The 25,547-nt window shown below is 37.8% G+C and overlaps 1 protein-coding gene across 1 annotated transcript; it reads right to left on the bottom strand.

Moving 5' to 3' along the window:
* Window positions 1–261: 261 nt before the first annotated feature.
* Window positions 262–23,974, bottom strand: LOC140237760 (uncharacterized). Its single transcript, XM_072317696.1, has 10 exons — window positions 23,854–23,974; window positions 23,364–23,479; window positions 10,749–11,002; window positions 9,222–9,288; window positions 8,188–8,588; window positions 6,651–6,758; window positions 5,305–5,434; window positions 4,334–4,450; window positions 3,730–3,882; window positions 262–363 (listed from the first exon to the last, which is right to left on the bottom strand). The coding sequence occupies exons 1-10, from the start codon at window positions 23,972–23,974 to the stop codon at window positions 262–264; spliced, it is 1,569 nt and encodes a 522-aa protein (XP_072173797.1).
* Window positions 23,975–25,547: the final 1,573 nt, after the last annotated feature.

Here is a 25,547-nt window from a genome sequence, read left to right as displayed (position 1 = left end):
TCCTTGTTCATTGCAATTTGTTATCAATTTCAAAAATATTCTTATTCTTCATCCAAAGTATCAAAAATTCTGAAAAAGTGAACTCATTATAACTAATTTATAGTTGTTCGAATGTAAAAGTCCTAAAATCATCCGGATTTACCCTATAAATTGGGCTCCCATTTTTTTTTTTTTTTTTGGGGGGGGGATGGGGGTGGGGTGGGGTGCATAAACAGTCTGCCCTTCTTGTGGAAGTCTCTTAAATCTCCTCATCTTATTGTCTCATTTCTCAGAGTCAGCAGCAATGCGAAGAGCTTGCACCAGATCCATAGGAAGAAACAGCAAGGCGAGTTCTTGACCGGCTTTACGTAACCTGGTCTTGACCTGAACAAGAACACAAAAAGTGTAAAATTCTTGTAGCATCACCATAAATTATTTCATGTTAATTTGCGGTAGAGGTGATGAAACCATTGGGTTCAAGAGATGGAGTCCCAACAGTCTTCTTCGTTTTGTTTTGTTTCTAACCCATGTCTGTATGATGCCGCAACTAAGAAATATATATTGAAGTATGTGCCAAACTGGAGCTGCCCTACAGATAGGTAGACAACTGATTTATGTCGCAATGCATAATGACAAACAACTCTTTAAGGAACAAATTCCTGTATATCTTTATCATGGTTATTACTTTTCGCTATTCCTTCTGATGAGCGGTAAATATACGTTTTCCAGGTCAATTTCATACTTTTGTCACTCAAATTCATCAATGTGCATTCAAATTCACGCAGCGCACGCACGCGAAAATATTGGGGCATTAAAATTCAGAATCCGAGCGATCAATTTCATTTATGAGCGTTCTATTTCGTTTTTGTGAAATGAATTTCACGATTGGGCATTCAATTTAAAAATGCGAGCACCGACTTTCCTACCCGTGCATTCAAATTCATGCGATAGTCACGTGATAGTCCCAATGAGCTTGTTTGGAGCGTTCAAATTCATTTTGAGGCGATCAAGTTCCTACTTCGTGCAATCAATTTAAGGAGGAAAATGGAGGAGACTTTTAAGAAAGGAAAAAGGGCCAACACAACCAATGAATGCTAAATAGTGTAATTAGGATTGTTTACATGTTCTACGTTGTTCTCTGTTCATGTATTCTTTGTTATTCATCTCAATAAATTTCATATTGCAATGTCCAATCAGCAGTGCATCCAAACAACACAACGACGAGTAATCATATTTCTTGATGATACTGCAACGCCCCAACACCAACCACATTAATGACAATTCATCAATTAAAGACAAACTGACACACAATGATCTCACATAGTCCCGCAAAATTAAATCAATAAGACAGCAATACACAGCAAACAACACGTATAAAATGCTCATGTATGCTTTTCAAAATAGTCGAAATTGTGTGTTTTTTCCTCGAAAGTGTCAACCAACCCTCCGTATTATGCTCGTCTGTAAACCTATACAGTGCCTAATTTTTGTTTGTTTCATTTTCTATCAAAGAAGATAGCTGGATAACCCATATTCAGCTGCAAAAGCTGGTCTTCCATATGGGGTCCAGTTAGATGTTTTGCTCTTTGCGATGAATAAATGAAGTGGGATCTTTTACGTGCATGAGTTGTGACTCTTTTACACGTGGGACCTCCATTTTATGTCCAATCCCAGGGACATGTGCCTGTATATTCCTATTTGCTAAGCGCGAGTTCAAAATTGTCAATAAACAGGTGGACCTCTACTGCAAAATAAATAATAATCATAAATCCCAATATATCCAAACCAAGTGAGAAACACATGCATACACGGCCCCAAACTAACTAAAATCAGGACTTCTTTTAAATTGAATGCAGTTATTCGGAACATGGTTGCCTATTCACGAATTTGAATGACCGACGAGATTCCGTCGCCAGCTTGACATGAATTTGAATGCTCAATGATGAAATGCGTGCTCCTCTCTTAAATTGAATGCTCCGATAGTGAATTTGAATGTTCCGATAGTGAATTTGAATGCTCCGATAGTGAATTTGAATGCTCCGAGAGTGAATTTGAATGCTCGAATAGTGAATTCGAATGACCGGATTTTGAATTTGATTGCTGATCCAGTGCTGCGAGCGTGGAATGCGTGAAATTGAATGCTCGGAATAGGAACTTGAATGACAAAAGTATGAAATTGACCGGGAAAACCTATAATAGAGGCATGGTGATGCGCGAATCGAAATTGCGCAAAGATTGCTGGGACAAAAATGAAAATTACTCGACTGGAAAAGTCTGAGCACTAATCTAATGTAATCTTTTCTAATCTTATCACAAATTTACAATGAACTATTCCTGAAGATGATACCATGTCAGTTTCATTTGTCAGAATCAGTTGGAAAGGTGAACTGCCGGGCTGTCACCTTTTACCAGTCACCTACCACATTTTCATCTCTGTATTTCAGTAGGCCTATACATAGAAATGGAGGTTGTTGTGTCGCATTTTTTTTTTGACACGTTTATGTACATGTATAATGCCATCGCCAGTGTCGCAGTCGTATTACTGTATATTACGTTGTGTTTCTAGAATGTGTATTGTATGTGTGCATTGTTTGTGTATTTGCCTGTGATGTCATCTTGTGTTGTATCACTGCATGTGGTGCGAGTATGTGCTCGAGTGAGTTTTGTGTGTGGTGTGTCTGTTGATGGTGTGCGTGTGTAATTGTGTGTGTGTGTATGTGTGTGTGTGGGCGTGTGTGTGTGCGCGTGTGTAAGTGAGTGTGCCGTGTGTGAACTGTAGGCTTGACCGAGTGCATGGTGTTGTATAAATGGGGTTGCTGAAAACTGCGTGTTTCAGTCTTGTGTGTACTGATTCTGTTTGGCGTGAATAGTGGGCAGAATATACTCCAAAACTCAGCATTTTTCTTTTTTTTTTTAATGAATTGTGCATTTGTATCCCAGTCCGGCAGTCCTTTTTGTTCTAAATCTGTTGAAGATGATTTTTTTTTTTTTTTTTTTTTTGCTTTTTGATGGTCTCTTTTTTATAGTATCCCCTGCGCAGGAAATGCATTGCTTTTACACAGGACTTCGATGTAAAACAGCTTTTAGCTGATCGTTTTTATCCTGTATAAATATGTTTCAATAAATAAATAAATAAATGATACAATTGTCTTTGGAGGGAACACTTTTGAACACTTCCACAACATACAGTTCAGATTTACGATTTTGCATTATAGTTTCGACGGGATTGACTTTCGTCTTAAATACTAACTCTATCATTGGGTTTAATTTCATCTCAATTTATGTAATATAAACATGTTAGCCCTCAAAATCAGAAAAAGAGGCAGCCTTGATCATCAAAGCCACAAATACACTTGTATGTGGAGTCCTTTTGTGTGTCCGCAGAAAACGGACATCTCTGTTTTGGAATAATTAAAACCGTTCGGAACACCATCTCTTGAACCGCCTTAATCAAATCTAGTTAATCGAAAATAAAACAATACCCAATAAAGACTTTAAGAAAACAACAAAATAAGATACCATATTTATTATATAATACCGTTGCAACCCTCAAGCATGTGTGTGTTTACAATAATCTATCAAAAAAAAAAAAATAGCCTGTGGATCCAGTATTCAAAGCAGGAAATACATTCCGGGGAATCTGAAGGTCTGGAATTGGGGGAAAAAAAAACACGGAAAAATGAAGGGGTCATTGGAAGTAGGCTCTGATCCAAAAGGTTTTCGCTGACCCGCGGATGCTTTCAAACTCACCTCTTTATTGGAGCTATCCAGTGGCACGGGGTTTCGATTAATCTCAACCAGACCGAGGTTGATCTTTTCCTCGTCTTTGGAAAACCTGGCCGACAGACGGTTTGATATCTGGCCCTTCAAGACGAGGAGTCCGCTGCCGTTGAATTTGGTGACCTGTCATGATATGAATATGAAGAAACAAACTGGTGATGCATTTTTGGCCAATAAAGAATGAGTTTATTCGACTCGAATAACGAGTCGAAATAAACTCATTTTTTATTGGCCGAAATATGCATATAATACATATATATATATATATATATATATATATATATATATACATATCCAGTGGCGCAGGAAAAAAAAAAAACTGTTCCAGTAGAACAAAGTGAAATTCTACGCATAAGAAATGGAAATATCGTAAGGAGAGACTTTAACGCCGCACCTAATTTACAAATGCTTCAAATCAAATTGTGAAAAGCAAATTTATAAACGGTTCCTTTAAATAGGGTGAATGAATTCACTCCAATAGTCACTGTTTGTGTTGCCAGAATAACAGAGTCAATATCTTTGGAGTCATCTTGAACACGTAGTAAAATGTATATGCCTTTTGATTCATACTCACCTCAATTCCGAAACTGTCACTTTCAAACTCAGCTCCGAGGGCTTCAATCCGTCCATCTTCCGGAAGGCTGACGTGACACATTACACCTTCTGGGACTCGCTGCAGTTGAAGATCCACCTGCAGGTCATAAAAGAGCAGTATGAGACTCTCTCTATTTTGTTATTTTTGTTAATAGTTTGCCATATATGGCTCTCACGTGATAATTCTTGAGTATCTGCTGAGCTACATGTATATCACATACATAGATAATAATGCACGTTTGTAGTTAGCAGTTTAACATTATAATATGCAATGTAATCTCACTTGTATCAATATAGATAGGATTCGAAAGGCATGCATTGTCAGTCGTTGTAGTGCACAGCCTTCCAATATCCCCATGGACTTTCTTGCAGGATATCAATGTTACTATTACACTTGACTTTCAACAAACAGTGCATAGCACAGTTTTAGACTGAGCACGCCGAGTGCAGAATTTCCCTAATTAAGTTTTTCCTTCATATCGTGTTTTTGAAGTCGACTCTCATGGCAGTGTGAATATATCTATTTTTCTTTTCATCTGCTCCACAACAAACTATGACGGTGAAATAGGCAGAAAGGGTTGACTTGGAACGTTGTAACATTCGTTCTTTTTCGTTGTAAATAGTTAATGAATGCGCAGAATAAGAAAGCCTTTAGGAGCGACCTAAACACTTTAGCGTCATTTCAGGACAGGTTGATCTGCCATGTGATATTCTAAGCAATGTGCTCTCCGAATGTATAATTAACTCTTGATTTAACTCTAAACAGTACACGAAGGCAATCAGCTCGGTACATTAAATCACAGCGGCAATACTAATGTATTTCTCATACAGCGGATGTACTTGAAATGAGATATACTACATTCCACATCATAGTGGTGAGAATGGCGTCACCTCACTACAAAAAAAACAAAACAAACACCAAACAACAACAACAACAACAGCAACACCTACCTCGTGTTTCGTGGCACATTTGAAGGTATCATAGCAGTCGTGAGTGGTGTATAGAGCCTTGTCGTCTGCTCGAAGTAACACATCGCCTACATGAAGCTTCTTGGCCAATGATGTGGATACATCAGCAACACTACACCGTCGTGAGGAAAAGGAAGCAAGACAACAAAATGGTCTCTCCAGTATGATATGTACATGCATATCGCCTGCTGCTACTTTTACTTAAGTATTCCCCCTTTTGTGGAAAATTGAGCAAATAAAATGGGATTTCATCGGGGTTCGAATCCCAGACCCCCGGATTGCTAGCCCGGTGCTCTACCGACTGAGCTATAGAAAGCTCTAGTTCAGTGTTAGTCCCAGAAACCCTAAATTCTCAATGCTGAAATATACATCTTGATATACCAGATGTGTTGATTTGTGTTTATAGTATTTTGTCCATGCGTAATTTTTTTTTTTTTATGTTTTTTGTGATCGTCTATATTTTTGTATATATTGTTTTGGTCACCATATTTTCCTGGTATACACTTCTCAGTGAATCCTGTCTGTGCCTGGGCATTGTTATCTCATCTTGACTTTGCTTTTTCTTTTAATTCTAAAACAAGTACTTTAAACGATATGTTTTTATAGCATTGGCATCATGTATATCAATTATCAAATGTTCCAACGGTACATATCTTCATTTTGCCTGTAAATGTATAAGTTATACTGATTGGTAAATTGTTGTTGTTTCTTCGTTGTTGTTGTTTTTTTTTTTTCGAGTGATTTACTTTTCAGAGGTACACTCTTTTCCATCGACAGGTTTACATCGTATTTGTTTTTATTGCAATTGCAAAGTGTGCATTGTTCTTTTTGTCATTATGTTATCATTCGTAAATATATTTTGTGTCATCCAGTTTGTACCTAATGATTTGTCCTTTTAAATCGTTTGACAGTTGAACTGATAAATGTATCACCGTGTATGATGTATTTCCTTTCATTCATAATGGATATAATGTACGATTGAAGTCAATTGAAAATGGACTTGAAATGAAAATTAGTCCAGGTTGGAATTGATGATATATTTGGTTTTCTAACCTCGTTTTATATTTACATTACAAAAGTATACTGGCAACTCCAACACATTCATTACGACCTACATGTGCACTAACCTCGAGCTAACCTCGAGGTTAGCTAACAACGAGTGCGTCTACACGATCCCTAACTACGAGCTTAACCTCGATGTTTCCTAACCTCGAGGTTAAGGCTTGTCGTCTGAACGACAACCCTCCGTGCTTGTTAACCCTTCAGCTTCGGATCTAGTTAACTTGATCTGATATAGGCGGTTTCAGTTAGTTCACTTTGAAACTTACACCAAAGATTTCTTGTGGCAAGCCAGCTTGAGAGATTGTCGACTGATATCAGCGGCACGTACGGTCTCTACGATGCCATGTTCTCTGTGCTGGTCTCGTCGAAATTGCCTGCAGGGATATCATGAATATATATATATATATATATATATATATATATATATATATATATATATAAACATACATATATATACATATATATATATATATATACATATTTTACAGCAATATGATATGATATAATATGATACAATATATATATATATATATATATATATATATATATATATATATATATATATATAAACATACATATATATACATATATATATATATATACATATATATATATGTACATATATATATATATATATATATATATATATATTGTATCATATTATATCATATCATATTGCTGTAAATTAGGTATTCATTCAAGATTTACAAGTGATAGGTTGACATGGTACCGTAAGACACTTTTTGATTTCGTTAGACCGTGAACTATAGTTTTTTTTTAATTCTTTGACGGGAAATCCGTGTGAAACAAACAGGAATTAGAGACAGAACAATGTAATAAAGACACTTTATCCACAATATCTAAGGCAAACGCTCTTTCATGAACTCTAGCCAATATACACTCCAGGTGCATGATTAGCCCACGTGGAATCTTATCTCATAAGTACAACTGCACCAGGAATGGTTATGCATTTGTCGTGAATGTAATGTAGTGCAGTGCATTCAAGATCATGTACTATTCATATGATTATAGTATTGTATTCTATATATCATTTTATATCTCATCATCTAATATCATACTATATTGTGTTATATCATATCATATCTTATTTTTAACACTATATCACATTATGTGCAAAGAGAAATTTGATGTTGATACAAGTGTAACGCATCGTATCACAAGTGACATAATCACATTCAAGTGCCCTTTTTCATCAGTTCAATCGCGCTTAAATATTTATCAGTTATGTGACATAATTATTTTGTTTAATATTAGTGCTGTGAGTCAGCTACATTCACTTATGGCACATTCACTGTCCAATCATTCGAATTTCAAATTATACACCCATGAGGGGAAAGACGAAGAAAGACACGCCTATGACTTCCCGTAGTTTGGCCAGGAGCGACAAAGTTGTGCTTTCTTATATCCCAGAGGGGAACTACACTGACGGGCTGATAGCCCGGAACTTTTAATGGTGGTGAGCCTTGAAGAACCCAACACAAAATGTATTCATTATGCTGCTTGTACTACATGTCTTAACTTATCCAAACAGAATCAAATGACAATGACGCGTGACACGTAGTCTACGGCAAATTTTGTCAGAGTTAACTTAGTACAATGCTTAAAGTTCTCGATATGAATGAAATTATTTTTATTGGTGTAATAAGAGTGTGCTGGAGAAGGTCAAGTTACAATTTTTATTGAGAAAGAAAGGCGAAGACTGCAGAAGCGAGGTACGTAAATCAACAAATTAATTAGTCAGAAAACGATTTTGAAACGTAGTAAGAGGAGCATCAATCTCACATCACATAGTCAGTTAAGGTTTCGTCGCGCCTCCTATCCTTGGCCACAACGTTCGATGTAGGTTTGGTGTCCTGCTCATCCTCAAATGAAATGTCGGTGATCTGCCATTGAGGAGACAGGTTGTTGACACATGAGACATCGGATGTGCTTCTACTTTTAAGCAGGTAGCTTGGCCCTGGGACGTGATTCACCTCCCTGCTTGTTGCCATTGCCTTTGCGGACGTGTCGGCAATCACGCCCTCCAAGGGATACTCACTATTGGATCTCCTTGGCAGCGGGGGAGCACCGGGACCATGATGGCGGGGTTGATGTGTGCTTTGGGTAGCCGGAGAGGGAGGAGGTTCGTACATATCATCGTCGGGGTACACCTCATACGGAATATCGGTGAACTGTTGCGTCACCTATGCCCGGTAGGAAAGACGTACGATTAAAACTTTTTCATAAAAAGCAGCATTCTTTTCTACGTCAAGGAGAGGGTTCTTGACAAAAAAAAAAGGCCCATAGAATGATAAAACTACTTAGAAAACTCACAACTCTGATTGTCTTATTTCAAGTGCAACAATTTGTATAATATCTGTCTATAATGATTAAAGATAGCAAAATGTCTATACATTACATTTCTTGTTCATAGCCTCTGTATTCAGAGTGATGAAGCTCGATACGAAAATAAATGAAGGTAACTTCACGAATGACCAATCACTTAAAATTCTTTTTTCATTCTTCCAAATTCAATAAAATTAGTGATCCAATGAATTTGCATATGTCATAATACTCTTCGATCATCTTTTCGACAAAATGTCAAATTTGGGCTATGCTTACAAATGTTGTTTTTTTTTCGCTAAATTGTGTTTCGTTACTTTCGGAATAAATTTCAAAAAGTATATGTATATATCACTCTTCTAGGAAAGCCCCCCCCCCCCCCCCAAAAAAAAAAAAAAAAAAAATGGAGAATTATGGTTTCATGTGCACATCTTGTACCAGCCTGACTACACAATAATCAAGAACAGCATAGGGTATTAAAAACGTGATCTCACCGGTCTAGAATGGTAGGGGTTCTCTACGTAGGGATCAATACTTCGTGTGAACTCCTTCAACTTCTCCCTGTAGATGGCAAGTGAAGAAAATTATGCATATACATATCAAAGAATGGTTATCTTGAGCCATTTAATCAATTTAGACATACATCCGTACAAGGTTCCCCCTGAGTGGTATTAAAAATTATAAGAAATCATAGTATCCCACCAAATCTTATGAGTAATTTCGGTAGCGATTATTTTGTGCAGGTCTACATATTATATCACAGATAGAGAGCGCAAACTATTTTCTGTACGATGATAAAACCCGTTTTTTATCCTTCAATGAGTCGTGCTTACCCATTTCTGTAGGTAAGATGAGCCACATCGAAATGGATTAAGGTCCCTTTTAGGCAGTTCAGAAAAAACACATTATGCAAACGACATGCATTTTCATTTCTGTCTCTTTTAATGAAAAAGTTCATTGTAAAAACGTGTCAAGCAACTACTTGAAATTTATTTTGTATTCTTTTTGAGAAACTTGAAAAGACTCAAATATCACAGCACCCGACAAGCTATCAAACACCTTGATACCGCATAGACAATATGAAAACTTTGTCATTGATATTTTTTCAATAAAATCTCCTAAAAAACCAAAAAAAAAAAACCCCAAGAAAACAATAACGTGTGATGCAAATATCACATATTCAAATTCTATGTTATCCTTAAATCCTCAATACAAGTGAAAACCAGGCCATCTTAATGTAAGAGGAAGGGATATCAATCACAACGGAACAAGAGTGTAAAAGGGTTAGGTGCATCAAACACAAGTATATTCCTCAAGATATCTTTGAAGCAAATACTCAGGGAATGGCGGTCTGTAACATTTTTTTTTTTTTTTGCACAAAGATATCATGACATGCTTTTTGTTGATGAATTTTTGCATCCCAAGCCTTATCCACTAAACGTCATCTTTCCTGGGTTATTCAAATGACATTGAAATGAGCTGATGGTAAGATGTAACTCAATCTCTTTCATCTCTAGAAAAAAAGAAAAAGAAGAAGGAACTTTAATGCATATTCATGCAAACGACTATACGAGAATGATGACACCAACACCTCCACTGTGCCCGAGGTTGCTCTTGATAACACTGTTTCCGGAAAACACGTAGAACCTTGAATTCAATAAATCTTTAAATCGGTCAAAGTTTTATGAAACCTCAACATTTTTTTTCTTTTGATTTACTACATTTCCCTGAGTCCAAAAACAACATGGCTATACATGGAATGCATTTTGTGAACCTTTACATCGATTAATTTCTTGCAATAGTATAAACATATAATAATTGCCTTGGCGCAATTCCTCATTGATGAGTAACAATATTGAATATGAAATCATTTACTTCAATGCTTGTAATTTCTAAATGATGTCAGCAGTTTAGCTGATACAATTAGCTGCTATCAAAATGTCTTAAGAATTATAAACATTCATCAATGAATGAGTGCATCAATTAGTGAAAATAGTAAATGCTGAGTTCTGCGTGCTCACTTTTCGAAGACAATGTACAGAACATCGAAGGAAGGATCTGAAGTTTGGATGGTGACGATTCTGCCCCGTTCTCTCATTAGACGATGGGCGTATTCCGGGAGACCGAACCTCGTTGTGTAATTGCGAATCCTGTACTTTTTTTCTGCCCTACTTCCCTCCTCGTTGCGTTTGTATAGGTACAGATAGAGAAAAGTACCATCACGCCATACTTTCAGGTGGTAAATCTGCAGTTGCCACCGTGGTCTTTTCTTTACCTGAAGGAAAAGATAGATTTGAAGAAGTTCTGAAGGAGATGATTAAGGATGGGTATATTCTGGATAAGTATTTATAAAGCTTGATACGCAAGGATTAAAAATCAAGGTCGTATTCAAAACATGACACTTTACACTGCTTTCATTACCAAGCGCATTGGCGGACAACTTACCAGCCGTGCCAGGAAATTTTGATTTTCAACGAGAATTGACGCTGTACCTTCCCAGATATCTGGTTCGCGGTGTCTGTATAGCACGTCGGACATCATTCTTGTGAACGACGAATCCTAGTTTTGAACAAAAAATTAAAGAAAAGATTGTGACGGTATTTTCTTAAAGACCAACGTTTAGTGTTTATTTGATATTACCAATGACTGATAGCAATAGAAATTCGAAGGAAAAAAAAAAACTCCAGCTGTTTGATATGTTAAGTATGCCATGTGATATATGAAAATACGTTTTGTTCTATACTGTTTTTCCATAACCGTTCCTAGAAATAATCGTGGACTCTCAATTGTTTGAGTTGATGAGACATATCTTTTGTGTGTGTATCTTTTTTGTTACTCCAATACATATGAAAATTTGCTGTAATTAAGTTTGATATTTTCCAATTAATAATGTCGATATAGGCCCTACATATAACCTGATACAAACGCAGAAATAAATCATCGGATGCGTTACAGCCTTAGTTAATACACTTCTAAAAAGGCATATTATTCGGCCTAAATGGTAATCTCATGACAAAATCTACTTAAGTATTAGTTGAAAATATATGTACAGACAATAACAGATTGATCTTGTGGGAGGACTCTGCAAAATAAGTGATGTGATGGTGCCAATGATTTCTACACATATCGTCAGTACAGTTCAGTTGAAAAACAGATTAATAACAGGAAGAAATCTTTTTCTTGTAGAGTTTAGTTACCCTTTAGTAAATGAAGATTCCATACATAATGGCATATTGTTCCCCGGAAAGTACAGCAATATTACTCTCATTTCGACAAATTTCTAACTTATGCAAAATAGATCACTAGATGTTCATTTCTGTCCAGTATAAGTCATGTTTAGTTGAAAGCCTATTTAGAGTTTAGTATAAAAAGAAACGAGTGCGTCATAGAAATAATTCTGACTTTTATTGGCCTTTGAACTCTTTCAAATAACCTATTTAAATATTCTACATGAAAACAATGAAAATAGTGAAGCATAACACTTTCTAAAAAAGTGGACAGGCAGTTTAAGGTGTTTCAGTTTCTAATGGGGTAACATAGCAAATAATATTTGAGAGAAAAGGGTTTTTTAATTTCTGAACTACTGCCGAAAAAAAGAAATAAAGAATTTTGTACTGTGACACATGTACAAACCGATAAGGTAGATAAAAGGGACCAATAACATGTTTTAATGAAAACAAGAGCATGGGTTAAGCTGAACAATTTCCTTACTCTTTGGCAGTTGGTATTTACATATCATTGAAGCCATACATGACGCGATTTGCCAGCATAATAAGTTGTTTGGGAGTATTTTGAGATCAAAGATGTCAATAGTAACTTCGATCATAGTACACGATTTGTATTCCTGAAGTGCCCTCCCCATTATGCAGTTGGTAGGTAGAACTTTATGTAATGATCGATCGCGCCATAGCAATCGTATTTTCAAACTAGCTGCATGCAATCACTGTAGCTCGGAGGATACTGCTTTGACCGAATTTTTCTATTATCTGCGATCGATTGTATATAAGAAAGAAAGATATGTAGCAACCAGGATCGTGTATACTCTGAAATGTTTGCCCTTTCGGCGAATTTTTTGGCCAATATTTCGCATTCTCGTCGTTTCCCAACTGAAATCGTGTTATTTCACCGTTATTTCAAACCATATTTTAGTATGGTGTATGAATGTCTCTTTTTTTTTTATAGCCTTTGTCACGCAGCAAATTCTCTTTGAGATAATTTGCTGTCTCCTATCCTTGCCCAGGCTTTTTGTGTGCTGGAGCGCTCTTTCACGTTGATTAGGTGATAGTTTTGGTGTATGTGTGTGTGTGTATGTATAAGTTTATATGGGTGTAACTCGCGGGTGTGGGGTATGTGTGTGTGCGTGTATGTGTGTGTGTGTGTGTGGGTGTGTATGTGGAAGTGTACTCTCTGAGAGTCGGGGGGGGGGGTAGTGGTGGTGTGTAGAACATGTGTTAAAGTCTCAACTGGAGGAGTGCTCTAGCATATGGAAGTGCCTGGATGGGGTGAATAGGGCGAAGGGAAAAAAAAAAATGCATACTTTATATACGCTTATTTTCTCCTGCAATATTTCATTTTTTTTGTATTAAATGTATATATTTTATGTATGTATGGTATAAAACTTATGTTAACTTATTTCATGATTTATATTCTTCATTTATGCACCTCTATCTTTATGTATGTCCGAAAACAAATTTTATGTATATTTTATACATGACAATAAATTATCTTGAATCTTGAATCTTGAATCTTGAACATTTATGTATGCATATGTGTAGAACAAAAATCGACAATTCTGCAGGCTGAATGACAATTTGCTCTACATCGACGTAAATAAGCACTAAATTGATCAGTGTTTTAGTACTAGCCATGAAAAAAAAAAATCATGGGCGTACTTCGAACCTACGACCTCCTGATCATCGGACAGGTGTCATCTCCACTAGACCACCGAGTTTTCGCCCGACAGCAAGTGTTTTCATTGATTGAGAGATTGCCCTACATCGACGTAAATATATAATACATAATATTGGAATTCAGTTGCAATGAAAACATCTCCACGGAAAAAATTTCATTAATTTGAATTCTGCAGGCATATTAGAACTGTTTTTACTTTAAATCATTCGTTCACTTATTTACCATTCTACTCGTTGGACATTCTTTCTCTATTTAGTCAACTAAAACAATTAGAAAATTATCCCTGTCACATAAGCAACCAGTTGGTTGGTGGGTTATATTCTTGCGTTTCGCAATCAGGCTAGTTCCAGCGGATTTCAGTATGTCAATCTTGTAAATCTAGTTGTGCATGCACGTGTATCTGTCACTAATGCAACGCCCTTCAGGAGATAATATTCATGAAACATGCAAGATTACTACTAAAAGGGAATTCCTGATCAGTTGCAAGTTACTCTGATAAGAAGAGTAAAATTTTCTAAGCACAAAACTGACAATTTAATGAAAATTTGATAAAAGTTACAGAAGTTATAAAGTTGTGAAGTTTTGCTTTAGTTTCACAGAACAATTCTTGAACAACCAATATAATAATCAAATGAGAGAATTAATGATGTCATATCACTGCGCAACTTGCCACATAGTTTATATAAAAAATCTTGAAATTTCCAGTTTTTGTTTTTGTTTTTGTTTTGTTTGTTTGTTTGTTTGTTTGTTTTTGTTTGTTTTTGTTTTTGTTTTTGTTTTGTTTTGTGTTTTTTTTTTTTGGGGGGGGGGGCAAAGTAAAATGCATCTATATAATGGATATGATAATGTCTGACCTATTACAATATGAATGTTATTCAGCCAGGAATAGAGTTATGTTTTACACTTTTATAAGAGAAGAATTTAATTTTTGTCAGATTTAGTGTGCGCGATCAATGAAAACTTGTGAGATGATGACATCACTTGCTCATAAAAGGCCATCAAAATAAATGTGCGTACATCGACGTACATGTCTGTGGTGGAATTTGTCCTGCTTTACAGCTGGATTTGTTTGATCGCAGAGGTTGAAATAGTGAACATTCATATTGTCGAATTCAAACGCTGCACATCAAGGGCTCGACATCCTCGAGTTATATAGCCCAACCATGTCCACGATTTCGTAAACAAGCCCCATGAGTTCGACATGGAGTACAAGATGCCTACGAGCTACAAGTATAGGATCGATAAGCTAAACAGCAGCTTAATAAGCCCTACAAGCTAGACACGATAGGCAAATGAAGCTCGTGAGCTCGACACGAGGCAAAATGGGCTTAATATATGTTGTGTCAAGCCTGTGGATTTTTTTTTCTTTTTTGCCTAGTGTCGAGCTAGGGCCTTATTTGCCGAGTGTGTAGCTCTTGGGCCTGTTTTACTCTGTCTAGTTTGTGGACCTGCTTTACTCTGTGTCTAGTTCGTGGGCGTATGACTCGTAGGTGTCTAGCTCGTGGGCCGTATGACTCGTGGTGTCTAATCATAGGATGACCCCGATCAATAAGGGTTTACCTCACTTAATTTTTTTTGGGTCTTTTTTCTGAGGCTGCCATCACTATAAAGCATTTGCTCAAGATGACAGACTCCTACATTCTTTTTGTTTTCTCTCTCTCTCTGTTGATAACTGGAAATAACTTTGTATCATTGACCTCTTTGACTACTTATTGTATTTTTTTTCCCGAATACAATTAAACCATTCTGTAGTGGCTACTCAGGGGAGATGAAAGTGTCCGTTATAAACAGGCTGCTGCTATAGACAGGTTCTCCAAAATTTCGTTACATACATTTACATGTATCATCGCTGTAAAAATGATTCATAAGTAATTACATGTACATGTATAGTGTGTAGGATGCACGCGTATCATGTGTTGCATGCACCATGCCGTTATTGCACATGAACGTGCATACAGCAAACATTAATGTCATGATAGCATTTATTTGCCTGAATGCAGCGGTAGCGTTCTTCTGACTGTGGGCATGGCTGCAGAGGAATAATAATAATAATAATGATAATAATAATAATAATAATAATAATAATAATAATAATAATAATAATAATAATAATAATAATAACAATAATAATGATAATAATAATAGATAAATCAAAAAATAAGCAAAAATAATTATTATAAATAAACAATAATAATTAAAAATATGACCCCCCAAAAACCCAAACCAAAAGAAGTACCGCCAAAACAAACAAAACTAAACTAAACAAAAACATACTAATTATCGACTCAGCTCCTGATCGCTACATAATCTGTCTGTGGTCGCTAAACTACCGTGAGATACAGAATTGGCGGCCGCTGGCCGCGTTAGACAGGTTGACGCTCTGCACAATGTCTTTAACGTAGCTTTTCTCTCGCGGGGATTTTTCAGTGGCCTGATACGGCAGGTAGCCGCAATAGACAGGGAGCTGCTAAGGCAGGTCTTGACTGTACTTTGAAGATTTTATATCATGCATACTGTGACTCTAATGTCTAGATGTTTTGTTGAAATGCGGGTGCCCTTAATTCATGTATGAGTTCCATGGAAAATACAAAAATGATATCAAACTGAAACTGAAACTGAAACTGAAACTAACGCACATCGTGCTATGTATCAAAATCGTACCTGTCACTGCCTGTGAGGTGTGTATTCCGTGTTGAACAAAGACGGTGGGAATACCCACCTCCAAGGTTATTACCACACAATGAAGGACCGAATGTATAGAATCCAGCTACAAAAATAGATACATCACAGTGGTAGTTTATCATTTGAAATTCTACAAATATTTCATGTTCAATCAATTCTGAATAGTTCAAACATTCCACCTAACTTTGCTTTTCAATAGTTTTCAGTAGCCTGGGAAACAGAAAGAGAGAGAGAGAGAGAGAAAATGCACCCAGCTGCAGCAATACGTCTCGTTTAACCCTTAGCGTGCCGCACAGATCACTTATCTATAAGGTATGTTTGTGTGGGAATTTGTGCGCATCTAACTTATTGGCACGGAAGGGTTAAAGGTGACATGAAATGATGGCGTTTTATTTTGAACATGAGTTGGAAGAACTCAGTGATAGGCGTGGCATGTATAACTACACTAACTCCTTACGGGCAATTTTAAAGGCATTATGATACCATTTGCAGATAAAACAAAGATCCAGCTTCTAGTGCTTCAAAGTAGTTATAAAATGTGAGTTAGGGATAGAAACAACTAATTTACAAATTTGAATCAGTATAATAGAAGTTAACTATTGGTAAATGGGCAACATGTGAGCAATAGTTATATTAAAAATGATTCTCGACTAGACCGTCTACAGTTATGGATTATTGAAAAAAATAGTGATATCTAATTAAATATATATCGTAGGCTTTATTTCTAAGCTTTTCCCAGCACATGGTAGGATATTTTTTTTTGTGTGTGTGTGTGTGATACAACCGACCTACATATATGCATCAAATGTAATATCTTAAACATTTTTTTAAATCCCTGCTCCCAATACTGTGCCTTTAAAACGCAGAAACTGCATACGATGTGCTGCTGAGTGTTATTTTGATGCGTGCCAAGCATGCAGATTTTCACAAATCAAATTTACGTTCTGAAGCTGACAACGCAGTGTATAATACAAAGGTTTATGATAATCATAGAACAAGGACAACTGAATCACCACGATAATCTGATTTACAGTGTTGGAACAGGGTGGAATTTCTAGGTCTGAAGTCGTAAAGGCCCTGTCACACCTTTCCGGGCAATCCTTGCGACAGCAGATGGCCCGCACATGACAGTACCTAGCACGTATCTTGCACGTAGTTGCCTGGAGGTGTGAACCCAAAGCCTGTTTACCCGCAGCCATATTTATGCCCTGTCACACCTTTTCAGACAAGTTACGAGGGCTTGGCAAGTGTGGGGATTTTCAAGCATACAGGACAACTTCTGAGGGGAGACAAGGATTTGGACGAGTTTTGCATGCGTCCTACCCACTGGACGCGTGCTACTTAACGTTCTACTAGCGGGTATTCTGTGTGGTGGTTGACAATCAGGGAAGGAGTTCCTCTGAAAGACTAAGTATTTGGCAAATGTCCCAGTGTCATTATCCTGGCCGCAGCCGACTCTCAGGTACATAACTAGCAGAATAACTCACCCCCTTGCCAGTAAAACACCCGTACTATGCTTGTAGAATGTCGTTTGCGTTGACCTCTATTGACAATCTCCGCGACTCACCCGGAACAAGTTTTGAGCATGCTTAAGGCCGTGTCACACCAGCCTTGCGTGCGACTTGCAAAGAACAATTTTGGTTACCCGGAGGTCCCCGTAGATATCCGCACATGACAGTACCTAGCATGTATCTTGAAAGTATTCGCCCGGAGGTGCGCACGCATATTCTTTTTTACCAGCAACCGTGTTTAGGCCCTGTCACACCTTTGAGGGCAAGCTACTCGGGCTTGTTACGTGTAGGGATTTTCTAGCATACCGGACATTCCTGAGGGCGGAAAAGGATTTGTGCGAGTCAGCGCATGTGTCTTACTTGCTGGACGCGTTATACTTGCGAGTATACTGTGTGACCTTTGTACCAGTCGCGTGGGGGCTGACAACTTAGTGAAGGAATTCCTCTAATGGAATGACTGAAATCTCACAGAATTTCATTATCTTGGCTGCATACGGGACTGCGAAGTACCTGCGTGGGAACTGCCTGGGAAGTACTGCCGCTAAGGGTCTCCTACTGGCGTTCTGCGTGGACCTCTACGGGCATTCCCGCGACTCACCCGGAAAAAGTTTTGGTCATGCTCAAAACTTGGCTGCGGTTAAATCGGACTTGCGTGAGCACCTCCGGGCAACTACGCGCTAGATACTGTCAGGTGCGGACCAACTGCGGAGAGCTCCGGGGAGTAAATTTGTTTCCCCGCAAGTTAAGCCGCAGAAGTTCCCCCGTACGGTATGACAAGGCCTGAATGAAAATTGCAAGCATTCTTGTTCGCCCGCTGAAAATCTTCTACGTGCTGGAAACTACCTCCTCGCCACAAGCCCGCGTTATGGTGTGACACGGCCTTAAAAACTTGGTAGCGGGTAAAAAGGGGGAGGGGGAGGGGTAGAACTAACATCACCCTATATTTCGTAGTTATTTTGTGATTGAATTTCATATTGTGAACCTTATGCTGCGTTTACACCATGTTCCCGGCGACCACAGCGATCACTACCTGTTTCAGGCCACCGTTTACAATGATGATGTGAGACAGCGCGAATGGGTGACAGGCCGTCATTGCCGTTGATGCCAAGTCACACTTTAAACTGTCAAAAAAAGAAATTGCCACAGTAGTCACGGTGCTGATGAGAAGCCTAGTAGGCCGCAGTATGAAAAACGTGGTGAACGCAACAAAACGTGACAGCACGTAATAGGCCAAAACAAATTTTGCAGTCGGGTCGGTAAACCGTAGCGGAACTCAACAGGAACTTTATGAACAGTTTATACCCTAAAATTAACCACACGCCGAGAACGACGTCTGATAGCTACATGTTCACTGGAGAAAGGCCTACAACAAACAAGACAAGTCAGAATACGAAGGGGGGGGGGAGGGAAAAGAAGAGAATACCCCACCTGCCCACGGTGCGCTACGATTCGGGCAAAGGGAGCTGCTGTGGCCGCCGGGAACATGGTGTAAAAGTAGCATATTACGACTGGAAAGTCATCTTCCGTTCAACACATGTGTCTTATTGATAACTTGACCACTTTTCCAAAGTGTTGGTCAGATAGAAGCATAGGTCGTGTTGATTTTTGAGTTCAGTGCGTGGTGATAGATGAAAATCAGGTTAGCAGTGATTACTGATGAAAAATCTAAAGGATCTTTTGAGCTGCTGCACATGTATTTCGAAAACAGCATGTTTTGCACAGCCAGTGGAGTGAGAGAATATTGTAGATTCCACCTGTAATGGTACAATGACTCAACACGTTTACTTATGGGGCTGTTACAGAATTTAGAAAGATACAGAATGCAAAAAGGTACAACAGAAAATTTTCCAGTCGGGTAACTCACGTGCCTGAGCTGAGCTGGAATGGCGGGTTCAGGGCGATAACAGACCAGGAAGTGAATGCAGGTATCAGCGTTCTACTCGAAAATGAAAAAACATCTTCATCAACGAAGTCAATTGTTTGTTGATTAATACGCAATGCCAACAGATTCCACTTCTTCTCCGTTAGCCAGACGAAAATAAGACGCATATCATGTTGAGAAACGAGGCAATTCCTGGTGGATATACTTCTCACGAAGAGAGCAAAGCTAAAATGAAACGTTGTGCCTCTTGGGGTAAACCAATACATGAATGATTTTTTCACAAGGGACTATGTTGTGAGCAGTTCCCGATCCAGGGATAGTAGCTTGAGAGCACTGAGCAAAATAAACAAAAACACGAAAAAGCGGGTGGGCATGCGAAATCCTCTCAGTCCAATCAGAATGATATATCATTCAAGATTTTTTTTTTCATTTTCTTGAGCTTTGAACGGGATATAACGGGATTTAAAAAAAAAAAATCAAGGTTACAAATGTGATGAACAAAAGACACTGTATGGAAACATGCAAGTTATGCTCAGTGGAGAGGAAGGTGCATTCCACTGTCTTTTGTTATTGAGCAGTGATTGACAGATGATGTCATAGGCAGAATCTTGACCTGGAAGTTTTTTTTTTTTTATGTGTGTGTTGTTGTGGTTTTTTTTTTTTGCGTATCCAAATAGTAGGAAAATCATAATGAAATGTATTGCATGCATTTAGAAATTCACATGGATGTATACTGATCAGGGTATTCTAAAATTTAAATCAACAGAAGTCAACATCAGGGTTCCTGCACCATTACAAATTTCCACGACTTTTCCATTACTTCAAATTAAAATTTTAGAAATCTAGCCTCTTTTTTTCTTTTGGACTGAAACTTACATGAAAACCTTGGTGGTTTGTAATGAATGAATGAAAATCATTATTAGATAAGTAATGCGTTACCATGTAAGGCGACAGTGTATACCTCCTCGACACACTTTCTGTAGCGAACGAGTAAGACAGATTTTATTCAGTGAAATGTTTTCCTTAAAAAAAAGTGCATTGCCAAAGAAATACTTAAAGGCAAAAATATAGACATAACTTCCAGTAACTTTTACATGATGTATCTATAACTCTACATTTTCCATGACTTTTCCAGGCCTGGAAAAACATTTTCAAACTTCCGCGACTTGTCCAGGTTTTCCATGACCGAAGGAATCCTGAAACTTGCATGTCATAGGCCCTGTATTAAAGTCACGCACAATCGCATGGACTCTACTCATTTACGAGAGGAAAAATGTTGACACAAACATACTGAGAAGTAGTTTGGCAATGTTTATTACAGCTAAGGCTATTAATCGGAAGGGTGCAAGTTGTGACAAGCACGGATTACAAAAGCTAATGGCTTGACAACAAGTCAGAAATGATAAAATTTGTATTTGATAGTTTTTTTTTTTTGTTCTCAGATCAAATAAATAAGATCATAATTATTACAACAATCACTTACATATTTCGTTTGAATTTTTAGACACAGGAATGTTAAATTTCAGTTTTCTGTCTTCATCTCTTAATGCCTTAAAAAAAAAAAACATAATCATACATTTCATACCTGGTATCAGTTGATGTGTTGCTCAGTCAAGTGTGACACTGCATTTTCAGATTGTTCATAATATAAACACTAAACAAAAAATAAGTTTCCCCTGAAACGAATTGCTGCAATTTCTAAATCTGGAACCTCTGAGGAAATCTGAATACCGGGGCATGTAGCTGTATTTTTTAGCTACCTTTCATATGATATTTAGTAGATATCAGTCGGTCACGCTTCAGTGAGCATGCTCTTAAAGGCAAAATGGTCACTTTTTGAAGTTCAGAAGCTCATTTTCGTAACTTTGAATTAATGATATCGGAACAAATTTCAAATTTCCAGCATAAGACGGCAGGCAACATAGAACTTATGTGCTTCCTATCGTACCATATGACTTGTGGGCAAAATTTCACGGTTGAGTGACCACGTTGCAGTTTGGACGTTGCAGTTTGGACATTTCCCTTGGTAATTCATATACTAAGAGATCGAATTCATGTTTTGGATGTTTGCACACAAGTACGTGTCAAATTTACAGTTGAAAGAATACATTACATAAGTTTAGATATCAAAACATTAAACACTGCCTGAATTCCGTGCTCTGAAAATCAACTGAATGACATTATCACTCTGCTTATAGCAGATGTACAAGACGTTAGTGTATCAGTATTCCTATGGCATTTCTTTTAAAATGTTACGCCTTAATGAGCATCTGGGCCTGGAAACCCCTTTATGCTAATAGCTATACCTTTGGAAGTATTGAAGCATATTCTTTGTTCTATAAAAATTCCACTGTAATTCACTTCAGAGAAGACAAAGATAAGCAATTATCCAAGTCAAATTCTTGGGACCTTGCGTATGGATATTGATTTGGCGTTGAGATCTTCATTCTTGGTGACGTCATCGAGTCATGTATTAGCTCGTGGGAAAAATATGCAAAATCAAACTATGAAACGGTGCCAAATTTTACTTCTGTTAAATATTAATGTCATCCGTTGTTGAAAATATGGTATGATATAATGTCAAAACTTTAACACATGAGTGACAAAAGAATACATGCCTGGATCTTGGACAACATGGATACTTAACACATGCAACACATATGGCATGAACATAACCAGGTTTCTTCCGTATAAACAATATGTCTTAATATTGGCAGACTTTCTATGTGATAATTCTGACAATAATATTGCCGATTGGGTAATATCTGCATTCACACATAATATATTAAACTTTTTTTAATAAAAAAGAATAATTTTGTAAGCGTTAAGAATTCAATTCGTTAAAAATTGCATCAAGAATAATCTGTCTCATACGAAAATGACACTTGCTTGCAATAATGCAAAACAAAACGCTATCCCTTATTGTTAGATTTCGTTATTTTGATTTGAGAATGGAAAAGGGACGTTTTACAAGGTACAGAATAAAAAGAAATCACTGAAGTAAGGACAACTGACTAAAGAATAGCAAGTTGCATGCACTGCTTAAAGTTTCCTTTAAATTGAAATGTAAAGTTAAATGAAATTTCCATTCGATTTGATTTTCCTTGGCTGAGGTAATTCAGCCAAGAAAGGACCGACGTTATATCAAATATTTCCTTCCCTGTACATGTACTGCAAGAACACATCCTTAATAATGGTGAAATCTGGTGCTTAAATTTTGCACTTATCATTGTATTGACATCCTGTGTTCATGCTACAATGAGTTATTAGACAGGCCTACATGAATTGAGGTCACCAAGAAGCAAGAATTTACCACTAAAACCGAGTGGCAATCTCAAATCCTGGCAAATTCTTTTGATAGGACCCAGGTACCTCAAGAATCGGTTATCGGCCCAGCCCTCTTTCTGTTGTATATAAATGACATTACCACAAACGTTAAACTCTTCACAGATGACAGTGTGATCTACGGAGAAATCCAAACAATGAATGACGTCGCCATCCTTCAGCAAGACCTTCAAACCCTGTCTGACTGATTAAGAAAAAAATGGCTTATGGTACTTAATGTTGAAAAGTGTGCTTCCCTCACCATCACAAGGAACAACTACAACCTTTGCAATGAGTTTGTGTCCAGGTTCGACAAATACAAATACCTCGGAGTCACCATATGTGAGGACCTCCGATGGAATACACACTGTCAACTCGTACAAGGCAAGGCTAGCAAAACCCATTGGGCTGATAAGGAGAACCCTGTCATCGTCTTCCAAAGCTGTAAAATCCAAAGCATACATGATACTTGTTCGACCACAGCTGGAGTACGCTTCTGAAGCCTTGAATCCCTACATTTCCAGTACTGTTGAAGGCTTAGAAAGAGTGCAGAAAGCAGCTGCTTGCTTTGTCACCTGCGACTACAAAACATCCACCTCAGCTTCAGGGCTTGTCTCCAATCTGGGATGGGATCAACTGCACATACGTCATCTCCACGCACAGAGCACCATGTTCTATAGAATACATCACCAGCTACTCAACATCAATCTCCCTCACTTCATAACCCAAGCTCCATTGTGTCAGCAGAAGAGATCATGTACTCAAGCTCACCGTCCCCGTAGCATCAATTGATTCTTATAAATTCTCATTTTATACCCCGACCCACTCGCATCTGGAACCAGTTGCCAACCATGGCAGTTACTGCCCCAACAGTAGCTGCCTTCCAGGAGGCTGCCCTTCCCGCCATCAGAGGGCTGAAACCTCCTGTGGGTTCCATGTTGTTGTAAATCTTACAGAATTTTTAGTGTGCACATCACTATTTTTATTATAACGACTGCACCATCACCTACTATCACAGCACATCCCATCCAAGTTTGGTTCGGAAAGCGCTGCTTCAGGGGTTTTCTCATCAAGGAATAAGCACATTTCTTGTGCTCACTGAAGCATAACACAGCGGAATGCTTATCAAAATGAAATTAGACTAATTCCCCATGAATAATTTTGAAATCTACACAGCACAGGAACAGAATTCAGTCCATCTTTAGGGTGTGAGGGTTTTCCAGCACCCACGTGCTCATTGAAGCGTGACAGCCGGGAATACCACAGGATGCAGTACATGCACATCGGTCTTAAACGCAGTGAAAACGCATTTGACTTATCCAAGTGCACAAAATCGAAGCACTATACTCACTGCATAATTTCAAAGTGATTTTCTTTTTGTTATATAATGTGTTCATTCAACAGTAAAATTACTAATGTTGTGTGCAAAAGTCATTGTTAGCTTTCCAAAACATAAATTTCATCTGTTGGAACAAAATGTACCATGGGAAACATGTCCAACCTGCCATTTTGGCAATTTCTACTCCGTGGTCACTCAACCATGAAATTTTGCCCACAAGTCATTATAGAGAAGAAGCACATTTTTGTACGTTGCATGCCTTCTTATGCTGGAAAATCGAAATTTGTCCTGATGTTTTATAGGGCTTGTGAACTTGAAAAAAAAAAGTGACCATTTTGCATTTAGGGCGTGCTCACTGAGACGTGACGCGACGATATCTATACTGAATTCCACATGAAAGATAGCTCGGAAGTACAGCTACTTGCCCCTGTGTTCAGATTTCCTCAACGGTTCCTAATTCAGAAATTACAGCTATTTGTTTGATGGGGAACTTGAATCTGAAGGATCTAGCGAGCTTTTGTTGATATAATTTGACAATGGTATAATTGTATTGCAACCAATGCGGTGGGAGGTTTCCACTTGTAATGGTGCAATGCCAAAATACGTTTGTTTAATACGGGGGTGTTCCAGAATTTACAAAGATACAGAACGCAAAAAGGTTCAATAGAGAAGGTTCCAGTCGGGTAACTTACGTGCCTGAGCTGAGCTAGAATGGCGGGTACAGGACGGTACCAGACCAGGAAGTGAATGCGTGTATCAGTACTCCAATCGAAAATAAAAAAAGGATATTCATAAAAAGACAATTTTTTCGTATAAACAAGATACGGTGTATAACAGTCCACTCGTTCTCTGTTCGCCAGACGCAAATAAACGCATATGATCGAAAACGAGGCAAATCTTGCTAGATATACATATTTGTCGCAAAGAGAGCAAAAAAAAAAAAAAAAAAAAAAAAAAAAAAAAATGAAACCTCGTGCCTTTTGAGGTGAGCCAGTTCATACACGCTCTTCACAAGGGATTGAGTTGTGTTTGGTACCCGATTCAGGGATTAGATCGAAACCAGTAGCCAGATAAACAAACACACGAAAAAGTGGGAAGGCATACTAAATCATTTCGGTCCACTCAGAATGACATACCATTTAAGACTCTTGTCATTTTCTGAGCTTTGAAC

The sequence above is a fragment of the Diadema setosum genome, chromosome 2 (assembly GCF_964275005.1).
Source record: "Diadema setosum chromosome 2, eeDiaSeto1, whole genome shotgun sequence".
NCBI lineage: Eukaryota > Metazoa > Echinodermata > Echinoidea > Diadematoida > Diadematidae > Diadema > Diadema setosum.
The sequence above is the reverse complement of the archived record's forward strand: the minus strand, read 5'-3'. Positions and strand labels throughout refer to the sequence as shown.

Coding starts and splice junctions, on each gene's coding strand:
- LOC140237760 (XM_072317696.1), bottom strand. CDS start 23,974: ATGGAACCCACAGGAGGTTTCAGCCCTCTGATGGCGGGAAGGGCAGCC. Junction 11,003..23,363: donor TCACATATGGTGACTCCGAG/GTATTTGTATTT, acceptor CTTTTCCTTCAG/GTAAAGAAAAGACCACGGTG. Junction 5,435..6,650: donor TGCCACAAGAAATCTTTGGT/GTAAGTTTCAAA, acceptor ACGACGGTGTAG/TGTTGCTGATGTATCCACAT.